Source organism: Grammomys surdaster, unplaced genomic scaffold (assembly GCF_004785775.1).
Source record: "Grammomys surdaster isolate TR1022 unplaced genomic scaffold, NIH_TR_1.0 126028, whole genome shotgun sequence".
Taxonomy (NCBI): domain Eukaryota; kingdom Metazoa; phylum Chordata; class Mammalia; order Rodentia; family Muridae; genus Grammomys; species Grammomys surdaster.
The window spans coordinates 4,352,915-4,370,559 of NW_021620841.1; the positions used below are offsets into that span (position 1 = coordinate 4,352,915).

General features: G+C 36.9%; 1 protein-coding gene across 4 annotated transcripts in view; it reads left to right on the forward strand.

Annotated features, from left to right (window-relative positions):
* Window positions 1-17,645, forward strand: part of Ppp1r12a (protein phosphatase 1 regulatory subunit 12A) — a 109,308-nt gene that overhangs the window by 61,857 nt on the left and 29,806 nt on the right. For all 4 annotated transcript variants that reach the window (XM_028754599.1, XM_028754600.1, XM_028754601.1 and 1 more), the window contains exons 5-11: window positions 852-996; window positions 6,547-6,621; window positions 6,848-6,936; window positions 7,063-7,220; window positions 8,875-8,999; window positions 15,596-15,811; window positions 17,079-17,173. In XM_028754599.1, the coding sequence (XP_028610432.1) occupies window positions 852-996; window positions 6,547-6,621; window positions 6,848-6,936; window positions 7,063-7,220; window positions 8,875-8,999; window positions 15,596-15,811; window positions 17,079-17,173 (903 nt within the window). The remainder of the gene's footprint in view (window positions 1-851; window positions 997-6,546; window positions 6,622-6,847; window positions 6,937-7,062; window positions 7,221-8,874; window positions 9,000-15,595; window positions 15,812-17,078; window positions 17,174-17,645) is intronic.

The following is a 17,645-nucleotide window of genomic DNA, read 5'->3' on the forward strand; positions in this document are numbered from 1 at the left end:
TCTTGGACAGTCAGGTAAAAGTGCTCCAGATTTCTGATGTAAAGCATCGCTTGCCTGTGTGTGGGCTGTGCTATCTGCAACTTACAGGTTCGTTATGAGAACATTGTTTTTGAGTAAAGCAAAGGTCCGTGTCAATATGCAGTTAGAAGGGCATGCTAATTTATGTAACTTGCATTGTATTAAAATTTATTCCTATTTTATAGCTTATTGGTGGTTTGAATATCAGCTTTCTACTGCTGCAAAATATATGACTCTTGATGCCCTTGAAATAGGTGTTTTGCTTTGTTTGTTTCTAACCTTCAGAGTATCAGTTTCTCTTGAAATTTTTTTGTAGCGATCACAAAGTTTCACAAAGCTTCTATAAGCCATTTCCTCAAGTACAAAGTAACCAAGTATTGCAAAATAAGCTTCTTGAATTCTGGTATATTTTTAGGCCACAGTTGGCCTGAGATGATATATCATCCTAAAGATAATAAAAGCTAAAGATAGCTCTTGCAGTAAATAAGCTTTATAGACAAATTGATCCATTGTGCTTAATCTTTTAAAACTGGGCTTTTTCATGAAAAATTTTACTTGCAAGTGATACTAACAAAAATTAATCGGTGTCATATCAAACTATAGGATAGGATCATTAGGAATTAATTAAAACCTCCTTATTATGGTAATGACTCAAGTGTCTTCTGTGGGTTACTTGCTGCTTGCCCTAGTTAATTTATTAAGAGAATGAGAAATTGGAAGTCTCAAAAGAATTAGACTGCAAATTGTGGTTAAATTGCATGGTAGAAGGCTACTGATCATGTTTGTTAATTTCTAGATTTTAATGATTATCTAATTCACTGTAATCTCTTTAGACTTTTAATACAGGCAGGCTATGATGTTAATATTAAAGATTATGATGGCTGGACACCTCTTCATGCTGCAGCTCATTGGGGTAAAGAAGAAGCATGTCGAATTTTAGTGGACAATCTGTGTGATATGGAGACGGTCAACAAAGTGGTAGGCCTTTTAAACATTTTAAACACTAGAGACAAAACTCTTAACACCAACATGTAAAAGATTATGAATTATGTAATCTCTTTACTGTCCATCATTAATTCACTTACTAACTTTTAAGTTGTTTTAGCTTCCAAATGAGTTGTTTATGGCTCTGTTCTGCAGAAAACAGAGTTAGGATTCTTTGAATGATCTTACTATCATACTTGTACAAAGCATTTGAGTACTTACATAGCTGCTATAGTTTTAGGTACACATATATTAAGAAATTATGTGTCTCTGTAAATGTTTGTTGCCGTCAGTAGAAGCTGGAACAGTGTACCAGGATGTTTTTTTTTCTCTTTGGCTGATATTCTTTAGGGCATGGGCGTGTTTACTGGTTGGCTGGCTGGCTGGCTGGCTGGCTGGCTGGTTGGTGGTTTTGAGACAGGGTCTCATACAAAGCTGACCTTGACTTCTCTATGTAGCTGAGGTTTATATTGATTGCCCTGCTTCCAACTCCCAAGTACTGAAATGACAGGCTTTCAGTACCCACCTGACTGAGGATAATCCTTTTATCCTGCACTCAGTGGTTAAGTGATAGTGGATAGTAGATTATCGAGGTTCAGCATTTATAAATGATTTACTTCATGATCCATAATTGGATAAAGGAAGTGAGAGAAGAAATACATGCTATGCTATACATGATATTTTTATAGAATCAAGTTACCAGGTTTGTTAGATCACTTTTCCCTTACAAACAGTATCCTTTTACCAGGATTGCTAGTTAGCCTCCTACTCCAGGTTGGTAAACTGGGTTCACAGTCTCACAATTGTCTATTACCATCTGAACGCTGGTCTGCATTTCAGCTTTCTTCCAGTATCCTAACACCCCACCTATTCACACAGATTGATAGTGCTGATAATTGGTTTATTTAGGATTAGTGCTTTCCAAAGGACACTAGAAGGGAGGTTTTGGGGGCTTTTTGCATTTTGTTGTTTTTTAGTGAATTGAAATAGTTTTCCAAAAATAATATATAACTTCTGATTATAAACATACTATCTTTCCCTGAATGGATTGGTATTCTCCTTAGACATTTGTAATACATAATCTGTAATGAGAAAATTTTAATTTTGCTTTTGGCTTATACTTACCTTCTTAGATATAATTCATAATTATACACTGGGAGACAGGAAAATAAAATCATTTCTTTCGTAACATTTAGTTTACTTATTAGTATTAGAGCACTTCTTTTTTCAGCATGATTTTTTATCTTGTATTCCTGCTCGTTTATCAGCATAAACTTTTATGTTGTTAGTGGTTCTGTAAGTGACTTTAAGATCCCGTGTCTCATGTTCTGTCCTGTCCCGCCCTCTATTATCTAATGCTCTCCTCTCACTAATTAATCCCCAGAGACTGTACATTTAGGAACGTGCTCTGAGAAACTGAATGAGTTCATTAAAGCCTTGCTGTGAGGGTTTTTCTTTCAGTTTTCTGTTTCTCTACAATGTTTATTTTTATTTGTACAAATATTTTTTATAAAATATCCAAACCTTTATCTAAATATAGTTTCTTTTAAAAATATAAGTCTTTAAAAACATTACAATAGATATAAGATAGAATTCTAAATGCTTTTGAACTATATTTAATCATACTTTTAAAGTGTCCTTATTAAAAAATTTAATGAAAAAATTCAATTACATAACTTTTGTGAGTTAAGCTATCTTCTCTTTTGTTTTGCTTAATTTTTTCCTTTTAGATTCTCATTTTATTTCGTGTATATAAATATTTTGCCTGCATACATATATGTATGTACACTACAAGTCAGAAAATGCCATCAGATCTTCTGGAGCTGGGGTTACAGATGGTTGTGAGCCATCATGTGGATGCTAGGAATGAAAGTCAGCTCCTCTGCAAAGGCAACAACTACTGGGCCATTTCGCAAATCAGTCTTCTTTGTCTTTTCCTGATTGAACTTAAAAATAGTATGTCATGGTGTATCTGTTTGCCCCACCCCCACCCCACTTTAAACAGGGTCTCTGTGTACTCCTGGCTGTCCTGAAACTCACTGTATAGACCACTGTATTGAACTCATGAAGATCTACCTGACTCTGCCTCTCAAATCCTGGGATTAAAGGCATGTGATACCAATCCCAGAAGCATTTTCTTTTTGAGAAAGTGCTTTCTATAATAGCTCAAGACTATCCTCCACTCATATGTGTCCAGGCTGACCACTCTTCTACCATAGACTTTCTAGTGCCAGGATTATAGATGTGAACCCCCATATTTGGCGTATCTTATGTTTAATTAGAACAACTCGTTTTGTGTCAATTGTGTAAGCCTACTATATGAATTTATCATGTTATTGCATTCTTTAGTTGGTGCTTTTTAAAGAATTGCCTTCATAGGCATGGATGTTTTGCTGCATGTCTGTTTACTTGTATGAACAGAGCCCAAGGAGGCCAGAAAAAGTAGTTGGATCTTCTGGAACTGGAGCCATACGTAGTTGTGAGTCACCATGAGGGTTCTGGAAATTGAGCTTGTTTCCCCTATTAGAGCAGTCAGTGTAACCTCTGAGTCACCTCGACAGGTCATTTTTGTTAGTACTCTTTAACCAAACCTTTGAAAACAAAGTAAATGTTCTTAAAGTACTATGAGGATTAACATGAATTAACAGTTGAAAACATAGCTTAGGGCCTCCACACATGCCAACATGCATATGCGTGTTCAAACCATACACATTGATTTTTAAAAAGGAAAATATAATATGTGGAAATAATATTAATATTGAAAATGTACAAATTCTATAAAAATCAATAAAAATTACTACATGGAAGTGATGTTCTAAAAAGTAAATAAAAAAAATTTTTTTCTCAACTTTTTAACTTGTCTGCAAACTGTAGATTATTGTCATTTTAGCTCTTAATATTGATTTTAAATATAAAAGCTTTTATTTTGCTTTGTTGGCTTATTAAAATAATTTTTACAAGAATGTACCTATTATCTCTTCTTTAATATCAAGGATAATCCTTACTGGAATTTCTGTTAACGCACAATGATTAGAACATAAGATATTAGCTTGATGTCGTGCGGGTTTAGTGTTTCTACCCCTAATGAGCAGAGGGGTTTGTTTTCTGTCATGACCCTGCCTGACCTCATTCTCTCTTGCTGTGAAATCAACTTCTACCCTCCAGCAGTACAGACCTAGATCATATGCCCCTCCCCCCATTCTCTATCAGTTATACACTCAGGCTTTCCCAGCTGAACAATGAAAATCATCATCATTTTTATATCAGCTGACTTGACTAGTAGTTCCACCAAAGACTAAAAGAAATTAGATCTGCAAAAGCCGTTCATTTAAAACAGGTGAGAAAGAAATCCAGAGCCAATGATGTCGATTCAAGCCATGTCCTTGATAGACTGTGACTTTACTAATCAATAGATCTATTGAACTGAGTTTTCAGGCCACGTGTTCTGTTCCTGTGATTTGACAAGAGCTCCTACTTTTCAGTATCTTGTCACTGTGTCCTTGGTTGCTTCCAGCTGTGTTACCTGACTAAGCTGCTTTCCTGTGCTTGTGTTCAGTAGTGAAGCCAGAGGGCCATTGATGATAGTTGCAAATCTTACTGTGTTCAGTGTCTCCTTAAGCCTCTTAGTGTCTCACAGAGTGCATGGAAGTCTGGGTTGTGGGATTGGTACATGTTGCTGGGTGAGGGAGCTGTGCAGTTTAAATTGGAACTTTTTCTCTGTTTAGAGCCCATGTTTTACTTGAGTGTTCATTCTCTATCAGCTGCTGTTTGCAAAGTAGAGTCACTAATGAAGGGAGAAAATGAAAAGAAAGGTTCATAAAGGAACCTCGTTTCTTAACTATTAAAAAGAGAAATTCCTTGGTTACTAAAAGAACCCTTTTTCATTTAACTGCTACAAAAGTGTACTTACAATTCAGATATTCATGATGGTAGTTTATTCGTAAGAGTTGGTGAATTTTGAAGGAATAATTGAGTTATTTGAACATAAGCATGATCTTGTGTGTGTAATAATGTGATTTTAAATACACATTCCATTCAAAAAGAGAGTTGCTAAAATCGTAGAACTAATTGTACAAGGAGTACAATATACCAAAGCTGAAATTATAAACCTTTGAAGGCTGACATGGGGCAAGAGAGATGTTAAAGCTTTGTCCCTGGTTGGGTTAGAGGGAGCTGACTCTAAAATAATGAATTTTATTACCATGGGGAATAAAAATAGACTGACAAATGTTCCTTTGAAGTAGTTTGAAAACTAAGCATTTACGTGCATGTACACGGGCATGTATCCACACATCTTTAATCAAGTTTTAGAAGATAACCAAGTTAAAAGGGCTAAAGGCCTAGAGCTACCACAGTATTGCACTTTGAACATGGGAATTGCCACAAACAAAACAAAAAGAAAGCAAACAAAACCATTCTGTGCAGCAGTGTTCATGGCGGTGCTTCTTTTACTTTTATTACTGTAATTTGTATGTGCATGTGTCTGTGAGTGTGTGCAGTTGAGTGCAGGTGCACTCAAGTGTAGGCTATGGGCAGCAGATCCCTTAGAACTGGAGTTACAGGCAATCACAGCGTGTGAATGCAAGGAATGAACTTGGGTTCTCTGCAGGAGCGGTCCTGCTCTTAAACCATAGCAGTGCTTATGTTAGGCAGAAAACCAAAGCAAATATCCATCCAGTCATTGATTTAGATTAGCAAAATGAGCACATTCATGGAATTGTGTTTTCCAATATAAGGGAGTGAAGTAGTCCTACATGTCATTATATAGATTAATCTTGCAGCATATGAAACAGAAGAAGCCTATCACAAAGAGTATCTAAAAGACTATTGTACAGTTTGATTCATGTAATGTGTTTCATCAGCAAATATATAGATACAAGGTACGTTAGTGGTTGCCTTGGGAATGATGGGAAGATGGTTCAACAGAATAAAGAATATTCTTTTGAGGGTGGTGAAATTTTTTTTCTAAATTGTGGTGATGGAGTTGCAGCTGTTAATACTCTCAAAATAGCACACTCATTCTGGCCCTAAAGTATATGGAAGGTATTCTGTGTTACTGTTCTCATGTGTCCTTGGAGTTCTGTGTAGTCTGTCATTTTTAACCTCCATCAAATGGGATTCTCAGGGCTGGAGAGATACCCTAGTCATTGAAGTGCTTGCCTTGCAAATCTTATCATCTGAGTTCAATTCCCAGAACTCATATAAAAAACTGGGTGTATAAAAGCCTATGCTTTTATTTCCTGAGTTGGGGACCAGAGACAAGTGGAGCCGTTGGGCTCACTGGCCTAGCCTAGCTTACTTGGTGAAGTCCAGGCTTACGAGAGACCCTGTCTATAAGACAGAGATTGAGGACAGATGTGAGATTGTCCTCTAACCTCCTCATGCACGCTTGCACACATGCATCTATACCTACACAAACACGAATGTGGGAATGTGCACACACTTACCTAGATATCTATGTAATTAGGTAATTAGTAAGAATTGTTTATGTCATTTTATGGTATATTGACTTTTTACTGTTACTACATCTCATTTCCTGTCTAGGGCCAGACAGCCTTTGATGTAGCAGATGAAGACATTTTGGGATATCTAGAAGAGTTGCAAAAAAAACAAAATCTGGTATGTTTAATTGCTAAAAAGATGCTTATATTAATGAATTCTCCATAGCTTTGAATTTCAATCAGTTGTGGTGTTCTGGTGATTTATAAATTGCCAAGTGTTTTTCAAGCTTTTCCTTTGCAGCTAAAATTTACGTCTTTTTATGATGTCATTTTGTTTTCCTTATACTTTGTACTTTGCTAATTCATGTTACCCTTCTTTTTTCTTTACATAACTGTGGATAAAGCTCCATAGTGAAAAGCGGGATAAGAAATCTCCACTAATTGAATCAACAGCAAATATGGAGAATAATCAACCACAGAAGACTTTTAAAAAGTAAGTAGATTATAAGCAGATTTCATTACTGTTATGAATGGGTTAATGCAATGGCTACTGGAACTACTACTGTGAGTCTGAGGGAAAATAGTAGTATTTTTGAACCTTTCATGTTTTATATCACAGCAAGGAAACCTTGATTATTGAGCCAGAGAAAAATGCATCTCGCATGGAATCTCTGGAACAAGAAAAGGCTGATGAGGAGGAGGAAGGGAAGAAGGATGAGTCAAGCTGCTCCAGTGAGGAGGATGAGGAGGACGACTCAGAGTCGGAAGCAGAGACAGGTAAGACTGGAAGAGTTTATTGATTGGAATTGCACTGTTCTTGTAGTATGGAGTAAGCTAAGGATGAGGGCTCGGTTTTAAGCTTTGGTACAGGTTTGCTACGTAATACCTGTGGAGTCTCTTGGTAACCTGTAAGTTTGTTGCTGTCTCCTTGTCAGGAGCCTGGGGCTTGCCTCTGCTTCTTGCCATCATCTGTTTAGATTTGAAAAAGGTACAGAGGCTTATCAGAATGTCCTAGGACTCTATAGAATGATGCAGAGTTTCGGGGTTTCCCAGCAGCTCAAGAAAACATCTACTGATCACTGTGATTCACAGTAATCACACAGTAGGCTGGCTCTATCTAAACCTCCCACACTCTCCCTAAGAAGTGGTCAAAGAGAGGAGGAGAGGGCTGCTGAGACACCCCTTTCCTGAGAGGCTATGGAATAATATGTTTTAAGACAGTTGAAGATACTGCACAGTATACAATGCAGGAAACACTCATATTCTAAGGCTGCTGATGTAAGAGCTCGTGAGGCTCAATCATACTTCAGTTTTTTCTTTTAGTAAAATTAAGATACTATATACAGTTTTCTTTAACGTGTATCTTAGCTTTCCTTTTCTTCCTTCCAAAAAGGCAACTATGAGGGTTTTAAAATAAATTTTTAGTTTGTATATACTCTTATAGTATACTCAAGTAATATGTGACAACTGTACTGTAATACAGGAGCCGTAATGTTGGTAGTAATTACTTAATGAGCTGGACGGTTGCACATGAGTTCGTTATTTGTCCTAGAATAGAAACTCAATGCAGTTAAGATGTTTGACACTTTCTTTCATTGATTGATTCCCAGTGCCTACAACAGTGCTGGAAATAGAGGGACAATGGGTATGGGTATTTCTTTTAATGACACCCTATTAGTTAAGTAGATTATTTCTATAAAGATGATTATTGTTCACATTTAACTTCAAATTTCTTAGAAGCAAGGAAGTCATATTCTCAGGAATACTTGGCCATATTGACATGACTGTAAGTTAATTGTAGTCGAAAGTATTTTTTTAGATTTCTTGAAATAACAGTCTTCAATAATACTCAGTAATTCATGGCTATTGTAGGATTTTTATTTATATTGCTAAGCATTCAAAATTAAAATTCAAAATTGCAAGTTAAGATTTCATCCTTAGTTTCAAAAGTTATAGAACTTAGGTTCTATCTGTACCCTTTATTCTCAAATGAGTTTTGGGTTTTGTTTTATTTTTAAGGTTATTAAAAGTTTAGCATACATAAAGACAGATTTCTAAAAACTCTTTTTAAAACCTACTGGTTGGGCTGGAGAAATAGCTCCGCAGATAAGAGTAAGAGTGCTAGGATTTAGTCTCCACAAGCCATAGTAGACAAGCCCGGCAGGCGTGGTGCTTACTTGGGATGCCAGTCTTCAAGAGGCAGTCAGGAGATTTCTGGGGCAAACTAGTTAGACTAACTGGAGTTGGTAGGCTTCAGGTACACTGAGAAACTTGGCATGATGTTGGCTTTGGGCCTGTACACGTATGAACATATACTCACACAAAAAAATTTTTTTTTAAAAAAAAGTCTATTTGCAAAAAAGGAGTAAGAGCCACAGAAGCCAAATTCCTATAGAATCTCAACTGGTAACTTTTTGTTTGTTTTGAATAGATAAGACAAAACCCATAGCTTCTGTAACTAATGCTCACACGTCCAGCACTCAAGCAGCCCCTGCAGCAGTTACAACACCTACTCTGTCTTCCAACCAGGGGACCCCTACGTCACCTATTAAAAAGGTAAGCCAGCAGCCTATATTAAACACACATGTACTCCGTTTAAGTACCACTTGTAGTAACTGATTAAAATAGCTCTCAATGTTTATGGTTGTTTTCAAAACATACTATATTTTTTTTGCTCTTAACTTGTAATTTTCTCTGAACCATGGTATAGTGTCTTTTTTGCCTTTTACAATTGATAGTAATTTGATAGTATAATAAATAGTTAATAAATCATTTATTAAAGTATGGCAGGAAATCAAAAGCTTCTACAATATTAAAATTGGTGGTTGTGGTAGTTTTTATTCCCATTCGGCTTTTATTTTGAGAAACTTAAGTTTTGTATTCTTTATCTCCTTAAACTAAAAGTGTATACTGGTAATTTCTCACCCCAGAAAGTACAGCATGGAAAGTCAGTGGAGGTCCACAAGTCAGGGGAAAACAATAAGCTAGATTTTGTTTTCCCATCTCATACAAGGTGCCTGGCGTGCCTTTGTCAGACCAGTAAAAGCATGTTAGAACACCAGCCCTCACCCCATGCTACTTGTCATCACATTGGGCAAATTGTTATCTTTCCTACCAAACAGAACAAAGATAAATAAAAATCTTGTTTTATAAGTTGGTTAAGAGGCAGAGCATAATGGCTTGAAGGGAATCCCAGACGCTGACTTTGTTTCCTCCATCTCCCCTCCATTCTATACAAAGCTGGCTTTGCCCAGGGCTGCGCTGCTCTTTCTCGCGTGCAGTGACGACGACGAGCTTTTTGCTTTGCTTTACTTTACATTCCAGTCACTTCATAAAGATTTCTCCTCCGCAGCCTGACTTACCTTTAGTGAGCTCACTGTGCCTTTCTGAATGTGTAGACATTGTTTTTCTCCAGAACGTTTAAAACTGTATTGCAGTCACCATTAAACCTCAGTCTGATTGTGTCAGTGTGTATCTCCTAGATACAAGTGCATTCTCCCTCCCTCCCATAGTAAACTAATGATACTTAGGAGAGTTAACTTGGATAGAGCGCATACTGTATACTCTACATAATAGTAATACAATCTATGCTAATTCATATATGTGGGGGGGGGCAGGTTTTCCAGATTGTGCTTCAAATAGTATTTTATTATTATTTGTGTTCTCAAACCACATGTTCATATAGAAGTCGGACGTGGTGTTTGGTTGCTGTATCTCTGTCTATTGCATATCTAGCAGTGTTTAAATTGAAGGGATTTGAGACTGACTTTAATCCCCACTGTGTTTCTACTCAGTATTGTGTACAAGTTGGTAAAAATGTGGTTTTAATTTTTTAATTGCTTATATAGAAGGTTTTTTTAAACCTACACAATCAGTACAACTCTCTTCTAAAACTCTGAAGTATAGGGAGTCATGAAACCCTGGGTTCAATTCCCTATCCTAGCAAAAAAAATAAAATAAAATAAAACTCAACCTAAGAAAAGCGTAAGGGGGTGTGGGATGTGGAACAGTCAGAGGGTGAACCAGGAGAGGGGGATAAAGGCTGGACTGTAAAAAAAAGATTAAAGAATTAAGAAAAAATGAAAGAAAGAAAAGCCTAAGGGAAAAAACATAACTTTTCAGTGCTAGAGATAGCTGGATGTCACTGGTGCATAATTGGAACATCCGAAAGCTATTGAAATGAGTTCTTTCCTTTACTGTTCTAGAACTCGTGTTCCTATATGACTGTAATTGCATATGCTTGATATGAAATGCTCTTAAACTGTTGTAGCATTTTGAAGACTGTTGTCATGTTTGTCAGTACTGGCAAAGTTTATCTGAACTATATTTATAATCTTTTACTTCTAGAACTGTCATGTACTCTTCCCGTGAATGCTAAATTTGTGTCCCTTTCATTAAGCTCTTGATTTGTTGTCTGTTAAGATCATAGGTTTGTTTCACATTCTCATAAGCCCCTGCTAATTATCTGGGCAAGAAACCAGCTCTCTCTTTGATAACTTGACTCAGCAATTTCTTTCATAAAGATGAAAACAATTGCCAGTAGACTTCTTATGTTCGGTTATCTTCTTCTCGAGCATAGCCTTAGACTTAGATGACGTCTCAGCTGGTACTTAGTCACTAGCTGAAAGTGGTTTGTATCTCTGCTGGGTTGATGGAATGATGATGTTATTCCTAGAAAGAAAAAACTTAATCCAAGCCTTAGTCTTGATTCTGCAATTAAATTGAATTAAACATACATCGTCTACTCCTTTAGTTTGTATATTTGGAAAATTTGTTTGCAGATTTCAACCATCATGTGACTTCCTTGAAGATCATACTTTGAGTTCAAATTCTTAAGATTTTATAACCAATTTTGTCAAAATTAAAGACACTAGATACTCAAAATCTAAATTATTTTTGCTGATAGTCTACATATATAATATTTAGACTTTATCTATTTTAATTTAGCATTTAGTGTTTCAAGTGTTTTTTTAAGGTTTTGGCTCAAGAGAGACTTGGCAAATTTAAATTTACTTATGAATGAGTTTACAAGTACATCTTAAAGATTTTAAAGGTTTTAAATCAGTACTCAGCTCTTAATATTAACGCAGTTACTTAGGCTGTCCAGCCTTGTCTGCTGGAACCCAGACTACGGATTTGTTTGTGTGCACTCACTCCAAGGACTAGTTGTGCACTGATGGAAGCACGCAACACAACATTATATGTCACTTCTCTTCTTTTAGTATACAAGGTTAATCTAGCTAAAGATAGATGTGTTCAGTTTTCTTGCCTTAAGTTTTAAGCCCAAATTAAAAGAGAGAAAGCATATGAATAATGCCAGGCTGGTCATCTGTGGGCATCTTATGATTGAAACTGTCAGCTGAGTCTAGAAATATAGCCTAGCAACAGAGATCTTCCCAGTGTGCACGGTGCTCAGTATGTCACTCTCAACACACACACACACGCACACACTGAAATTAACAAAAACAAAATCAGCTTGATTTTTAGACTTTAAATCGTTAGTTAATAAATTAAGAGTTTCTCTACTCAAAGTAAGTATTGTTATGATTCAAACAACTCACAGTGTCAAGTAAGTGTGAACTATATTTGTCTACTAGCTAGTTTTCTCAGAATCGGTTATTCTGATTCACTGACAACTTAGTTTGCTAAGCAGAACAGTAATTATATTAAGACTGATTTACGCCGGGTGGTGGTGGCGCACGCATTTAATCCCAGCACTTGGGAGGCAGAGGCAGGCGGATTTCTGAGTTCGAGAGTTCGAGGCCAGCCTGGTCTACAGAGTGAGTTCCGGGACAGCCAGGGCTACACATAGAAACCCTGTCTCAAAAAAACAAAACAAAAGACTGATTTACGCTGTGGGTATATACCATACACCAATATAAGTGTCCTGGTGTAGAAAGCAATGTAAAGGTGAGGAAATTACATTCAGTGTGAAGTAATGTAAAGAGAGCATTTGAGATAGATTAAGTAAGGGGTAAATAGCCAGCACCTTGCCTGCCGTCAAGTTTGTATAACTTAACAAGAGAAACAATGTGTATGCAGGCATGGTACCTAATAGGGAAAGGAACTGAGAGTTTTATTGTCATGGGCATATATACAGAATAAGCCAGAAAAAGGGGGTAAATGGTGGAGTGCCTTCATTTCTAGGGTAATAATTAGTAACTTATTTACTCATAAGAAATCCCAGGAAATGTGTGAACAGTGCTGTGAGAGTTCATTCTCTGTGCAGTGCTACTCTGGCAGTTAATGTATGAGTGCATGTGATGAGGATGAGATCCTGAGGAAATACTGCTCACCGTGATGGGTATACAAATAGAGATAGAGCCTTCAGCCTTTAAAACACAGAAGGCCATTGAAAGACATGGCCCCTGACTTACCGATAGAAGAGAGTAACAAAAGAACTTTAGTGTGACTGCAAGTTTCTAAACACACAGGTCATTGAGGAAATAACATTAGCACTGTTACTAGAAATAGAGAGCTGATAGTTTAGAAGGAAAAGTATGTGACTGATACATGTTCAATTTAAGGTCCAAATGCAGTTTTAAGTAGTCTATTCTATAGGTAAATAAAATTTAAGTCTAAGGCTAGCAAGATGACTCAGTGCCAAGATAGATCGATCGATAGATAGATAGATAGATAGATAGATAGACTGACTGACTGACTGACTGACTTTAAATTAAGAAATTTAAGGCTAGTAATTTAAGAGTTGGGCTAGAGAATAGGAAATTTTTAGAGTCAGTTTAATAAATGTAATATTTAGCTTGAAAGAGAAAACTATTCTCAGTCCTTGGCAGTTAAAGAAAGGTGGCACAGACTACCTGGGAACACTCTTGGAGTACTTGAGTTGAAAGAGTAGACAAAGACAGGTTGTTAGCCAGAAAGAAACAGAAATGGTCTGAAGACTAACAAAGTGTAGATATGGTGTCCTGTTATAAAAGCAAAAGAAAAAAATGTTCAAGTAGAGAGTTGCAGTTAAGTATTCAGTAGATATCTTCGTGTACCAAGTCAAAATGAAAGGTACTTTTACATATCAGGACCAGGACTTGGAGCTAAATCCTTGAGTATAAAATAGGAATTTATCAAAAATGGGAATTAATCAATTGCTAAAATATAGCAGTGTCATTTTTAAAAATTGATATTACTGCTGGCTGAGTCAAGTCTAAAAGAGCAATAGTAGCATTTCACTGTGTGCATGTAGTGTTACATTAATATAACTTGTACAAAGTTTTGAGAACTCAGCTTACAGCTAGACAGGAGCACATGTTGGCTCCTGTCACAGTGGAAAAACTTTTCATTCTACAGGAGATGCAGTTGGAGCAGGAGTTCACAAAATATGCCTATTTTTGCGTAGCAAACAAGCAAAGAATGTTTTTTTTTTTTTTTGGTTTTTCAAGACAGGGTTTCTCTGTGTAGTTCTGGCTGTCCTGGAACTCACTTGGTAGACCAGGCTGGCCTCGAACTCAGAAATCCGCCTGCCTCTGCCTCCCAAGTGCTGGGATTAAAGGCGTGCGCCACCACCGCCCGGCGCAAAGAATGTTTTTAATATTTTTAAATACTTGGGAAAATATGTAATATGTTACTTTCTGACACATTTGAATTTCATTGCCCCTAAATAAACTTTTCTTAGAGCATAAGCATATTCATTTACTTATGATCTGTGTTTTACAAAGCCCAAAGTGTAGCTTGGTATGCACGCATGTTACCAAAATGCATAGCTACTCTTACGATCCAGTAGTAGAGAGGTAGAGACAGGATTGCTGATCAAACCCAGCCTGGATTGTGCAGTGGGACACGTAGGGAGGACAGAGCTCGCTAGCTGCTCCAATGAGATCATGGTACCTTATGTAAAATTCTTGTTACTTTGTTTGACATCCTGAATTTGGGATGCATTTCGGAACATGTGAACTAAGTAGACTGTGGATTAAAATTAATTCCAAGATACCAGAAGTATTTTAAAGAAGTGGTCCCCTAGCACCATGGCACTGTAAGTAAAGTTATGGTAACCTGTGTTTGAGCAGATTTTGACTATCCATGCAAAATCTATGGCATTTCTATGTTATATTTAGTTGATATAGTCTCCTCTCTGTGCACTGAACATTAAAATTCTGGAATTGAAAAGGTGAAGTTGATAAATTTTGTAAGGACAATAACAAATGTATTTTAAGGATGATAGCTAATATATTGCTGAAAACCTGGAAAGTAGAATAATTTTGGATAAAAATATGTTTTAACTAAAATGCCCAAATTAATGTTTATTAGGAAAAATAAACAGTAAATTTAAAGTTAAAATATTTTAAAATACTACTAAATTAAGTTTACTTAGAAAATATCACTTACTAAATTTTCACCGAGAGTGTGTAAATTACTGAAAACAAAATTCATATGTAGTTGTTTTTCACTCATGTGCTGTATTGCTCTGTGTGGCATTAACTGGGTAAGAATTTCCTTTGTCAGACTCTTCCCAATTATCTCTTGAAGCTAGGACTTGTTTTAGTGGCTTTCAAAGGTTAGGCCATCACACAGTTAACTGGACATTAGTTTATTATAAAGTTGAAATAGAGAAAAAAAAAGTGTGTTTGATTATTTTTTTCTTTTAACCTCCCTTTTCTGTTTTCATATTTTCAATCTGTATCTGTTGACCTGTCTTATTTTAATTGGCTTTAGTTTGATTTCATTGCTTCTCTCATGCCTGTGGAGTCAGTAGATCCTGCATCATGGAGGCAGGGCTTGCGCAAAACTGGCATTGTGCTGGTGCCCAGTAAGGGCGAAAAATCCATGGTGAGGCATTTCTATGTGCAAGAATGTATATTGGGTTACGACATAACAAGCTTCATATGGGTGTTGGTTCCAGAGATGCATGGTTGAAGTCCTTACAGTGTGCTCAGTTTTTCTTTGTATCTGCATCATAATTTTCTGTGTGATATGAAGTGTGTAGTGTGTGTTTATAAAGCTAACCTCTAGAAAAGGCGGTCTATGTACTCTTGAAGGTTTAGATTTTTATATTTTTGCCTTACGACATTAACCTTAGTAAATGTGTTTTCTCCTGAAACTATCACTTAAAATTTTTGACATTATCTGTAAATTAATTATTGTCAATTTAAGGAATGGTTGGTTTTGATAACTTGTTTTTGTCTTTTACGAAATAAAAACAGTTTCCTACGTCAACTACAAAAATTTCTCCCAAAGAAGAAGAAAGAAAAGATGAGTCTCCTGCATCCTGGAGGTTAGGACTCAGAAAGACTGGCAGTTATGGTGCCCTGGCTGAAATCACTGCATCTAAAGAAGCCCAAAAGGAGAAAGACACTGCAGGTGTGATACGATCAGCTTCAAGCCCGAGACTCTCATCCTCTTTGGATAATAAAGAAAAGGTAATCTGTTTCATCATCTAGTTTCAACAGAGCTTAACTGCTTTTCCAGGAACTAAAGTGTGCAGATTTGATAGATGTTCTAGTAAGCGCCATTTGATCCTAGGTATCAACTTAACTCACCAACTTTACAATGTAGACTGTTCCTGTCTTCTGAGTACCTGGAAGGGCAGTTGTGTTTGCTTAAAGCAAGAAATTTGGAGAGAATACTAAGCTTTTAAAACTTGTTGATATTTTTTTAGATTTATTTATTTATTTGATACATATGAGTATTTTGCCTATGTGTATGGATGTGTACCACATGAGTACCTGATACTCACAGAAATCAGAAGAGGATGTTGGATTTCCTGGGACTGGAGTGACAAATGGTTGTGGGTCCACTGCGTGGGTGCTAGGAACCAAGTCCAGTTCCTCTGCAAGAGCATCGAGTGTTCTTAACCACCGAGCAGTCTCTCCAGCCCTTCATGCTCTTTGGATAGAATGTACTAAGAAATGCATAGGTTTACTTTATTATTGAATACATTTCCCGGAGTGAAGAAACACAAACTTTGCTGGGCAGTGGTGGCACATGCCTTTAATCCCAGCACTTGGGAGGCAGAGGCAGGCGGATTTCTGAGTTCCAGGACAGCCCGGGCTACACAGTGAAACCCTGTCTCAAAAAACCAGGAAAACAAAACAAAGAAACGCAAACTTTTTTCTAGCATGTAAGCATGATCAAGTTAAATTTAATCAATATTTTTGCCAGGCCAACTTTTTTATCTTATGCAAGTATCTTTGTCTTAATGAGTAGTTTACATTTTGAAAGGCAGTGTTTATATTGCAGCAAATGGGTACAATCAGAATTGTTCTCTTACTGAATTGACGGTGATTGGACTTCTAAGTGTATTTCAATACAGTTTTCTTTCTCTTAAGTGTGACCCTGTATTAGGCATTCTAATATGGTTTCTTTTTCATTTACCTTAATGTTTTACTTTCTTATAACTCTGTTGCCCTTTTTTCCAAGTATACTGGCAGTGTGGAAGTGTCGCTCACCCCACATACTCTCAGCCACATATCAAAGTAATACAATTTAGAAAATGTCTGTTTTGAATATCTTAATATTTATAATATAATATTAATAGATTACTGATTTTTATGTGTATTAAAGTTCAGGAACTAAACTAGGAAAGTACTGCACAGTAAACTGTGGTCATATAAGTATACATCATTTAAAACCTTTCCTTCATATTTTCATCACAACTTTTTTCATTCATGACTTTTCTGTTGTCAGGAGAAAGATAATAAAGGAACAAGACTCGCATATGTTGCCCCTACAATCCCAAGGCGACTAGCCAGTACGTCTGACATTGAAGAGAAGGAGAACAGGTACGTGCAGCGCTCCAGCTGTGTGCATCCCCTGCAGAGCCTGCAGTGTTAGCGTTGGTGTTACTTTGTGAGGACTGTAAGGATGGGGCCAGCCTTTCAGGAAGAGAGAAGACTGCCCGGTGTCCCGGCAGAACAGTTACACAGTCCTGCGGGACAAGAGCACAGGCCTAGTATGCTCCTAAGTAGTAAGGAAAGCATTGCTGCTGAGCCAGAGGACACACTAATGGGTTCAGTCACAGAAAAGGGGAACCCAGCCAGATTGTAGTAGCAGCACATTGCCTTTAATCTCAGCACTCAGGAGACAGGCAGGTGAATCTCTCTGGGTTCTAGGATAGCCAGGGCTACACAGAGAAACCTGTCTTGAAAAAACAAAGAGAAAGAGAGAGAGAGAGAGAGAGAGAGAGAGAGAGAGAGAGAGAGAGAGAAAGAAAGAAAGAAAAGGGGGAACAATATGTGTGGTCACTGTCAGGGT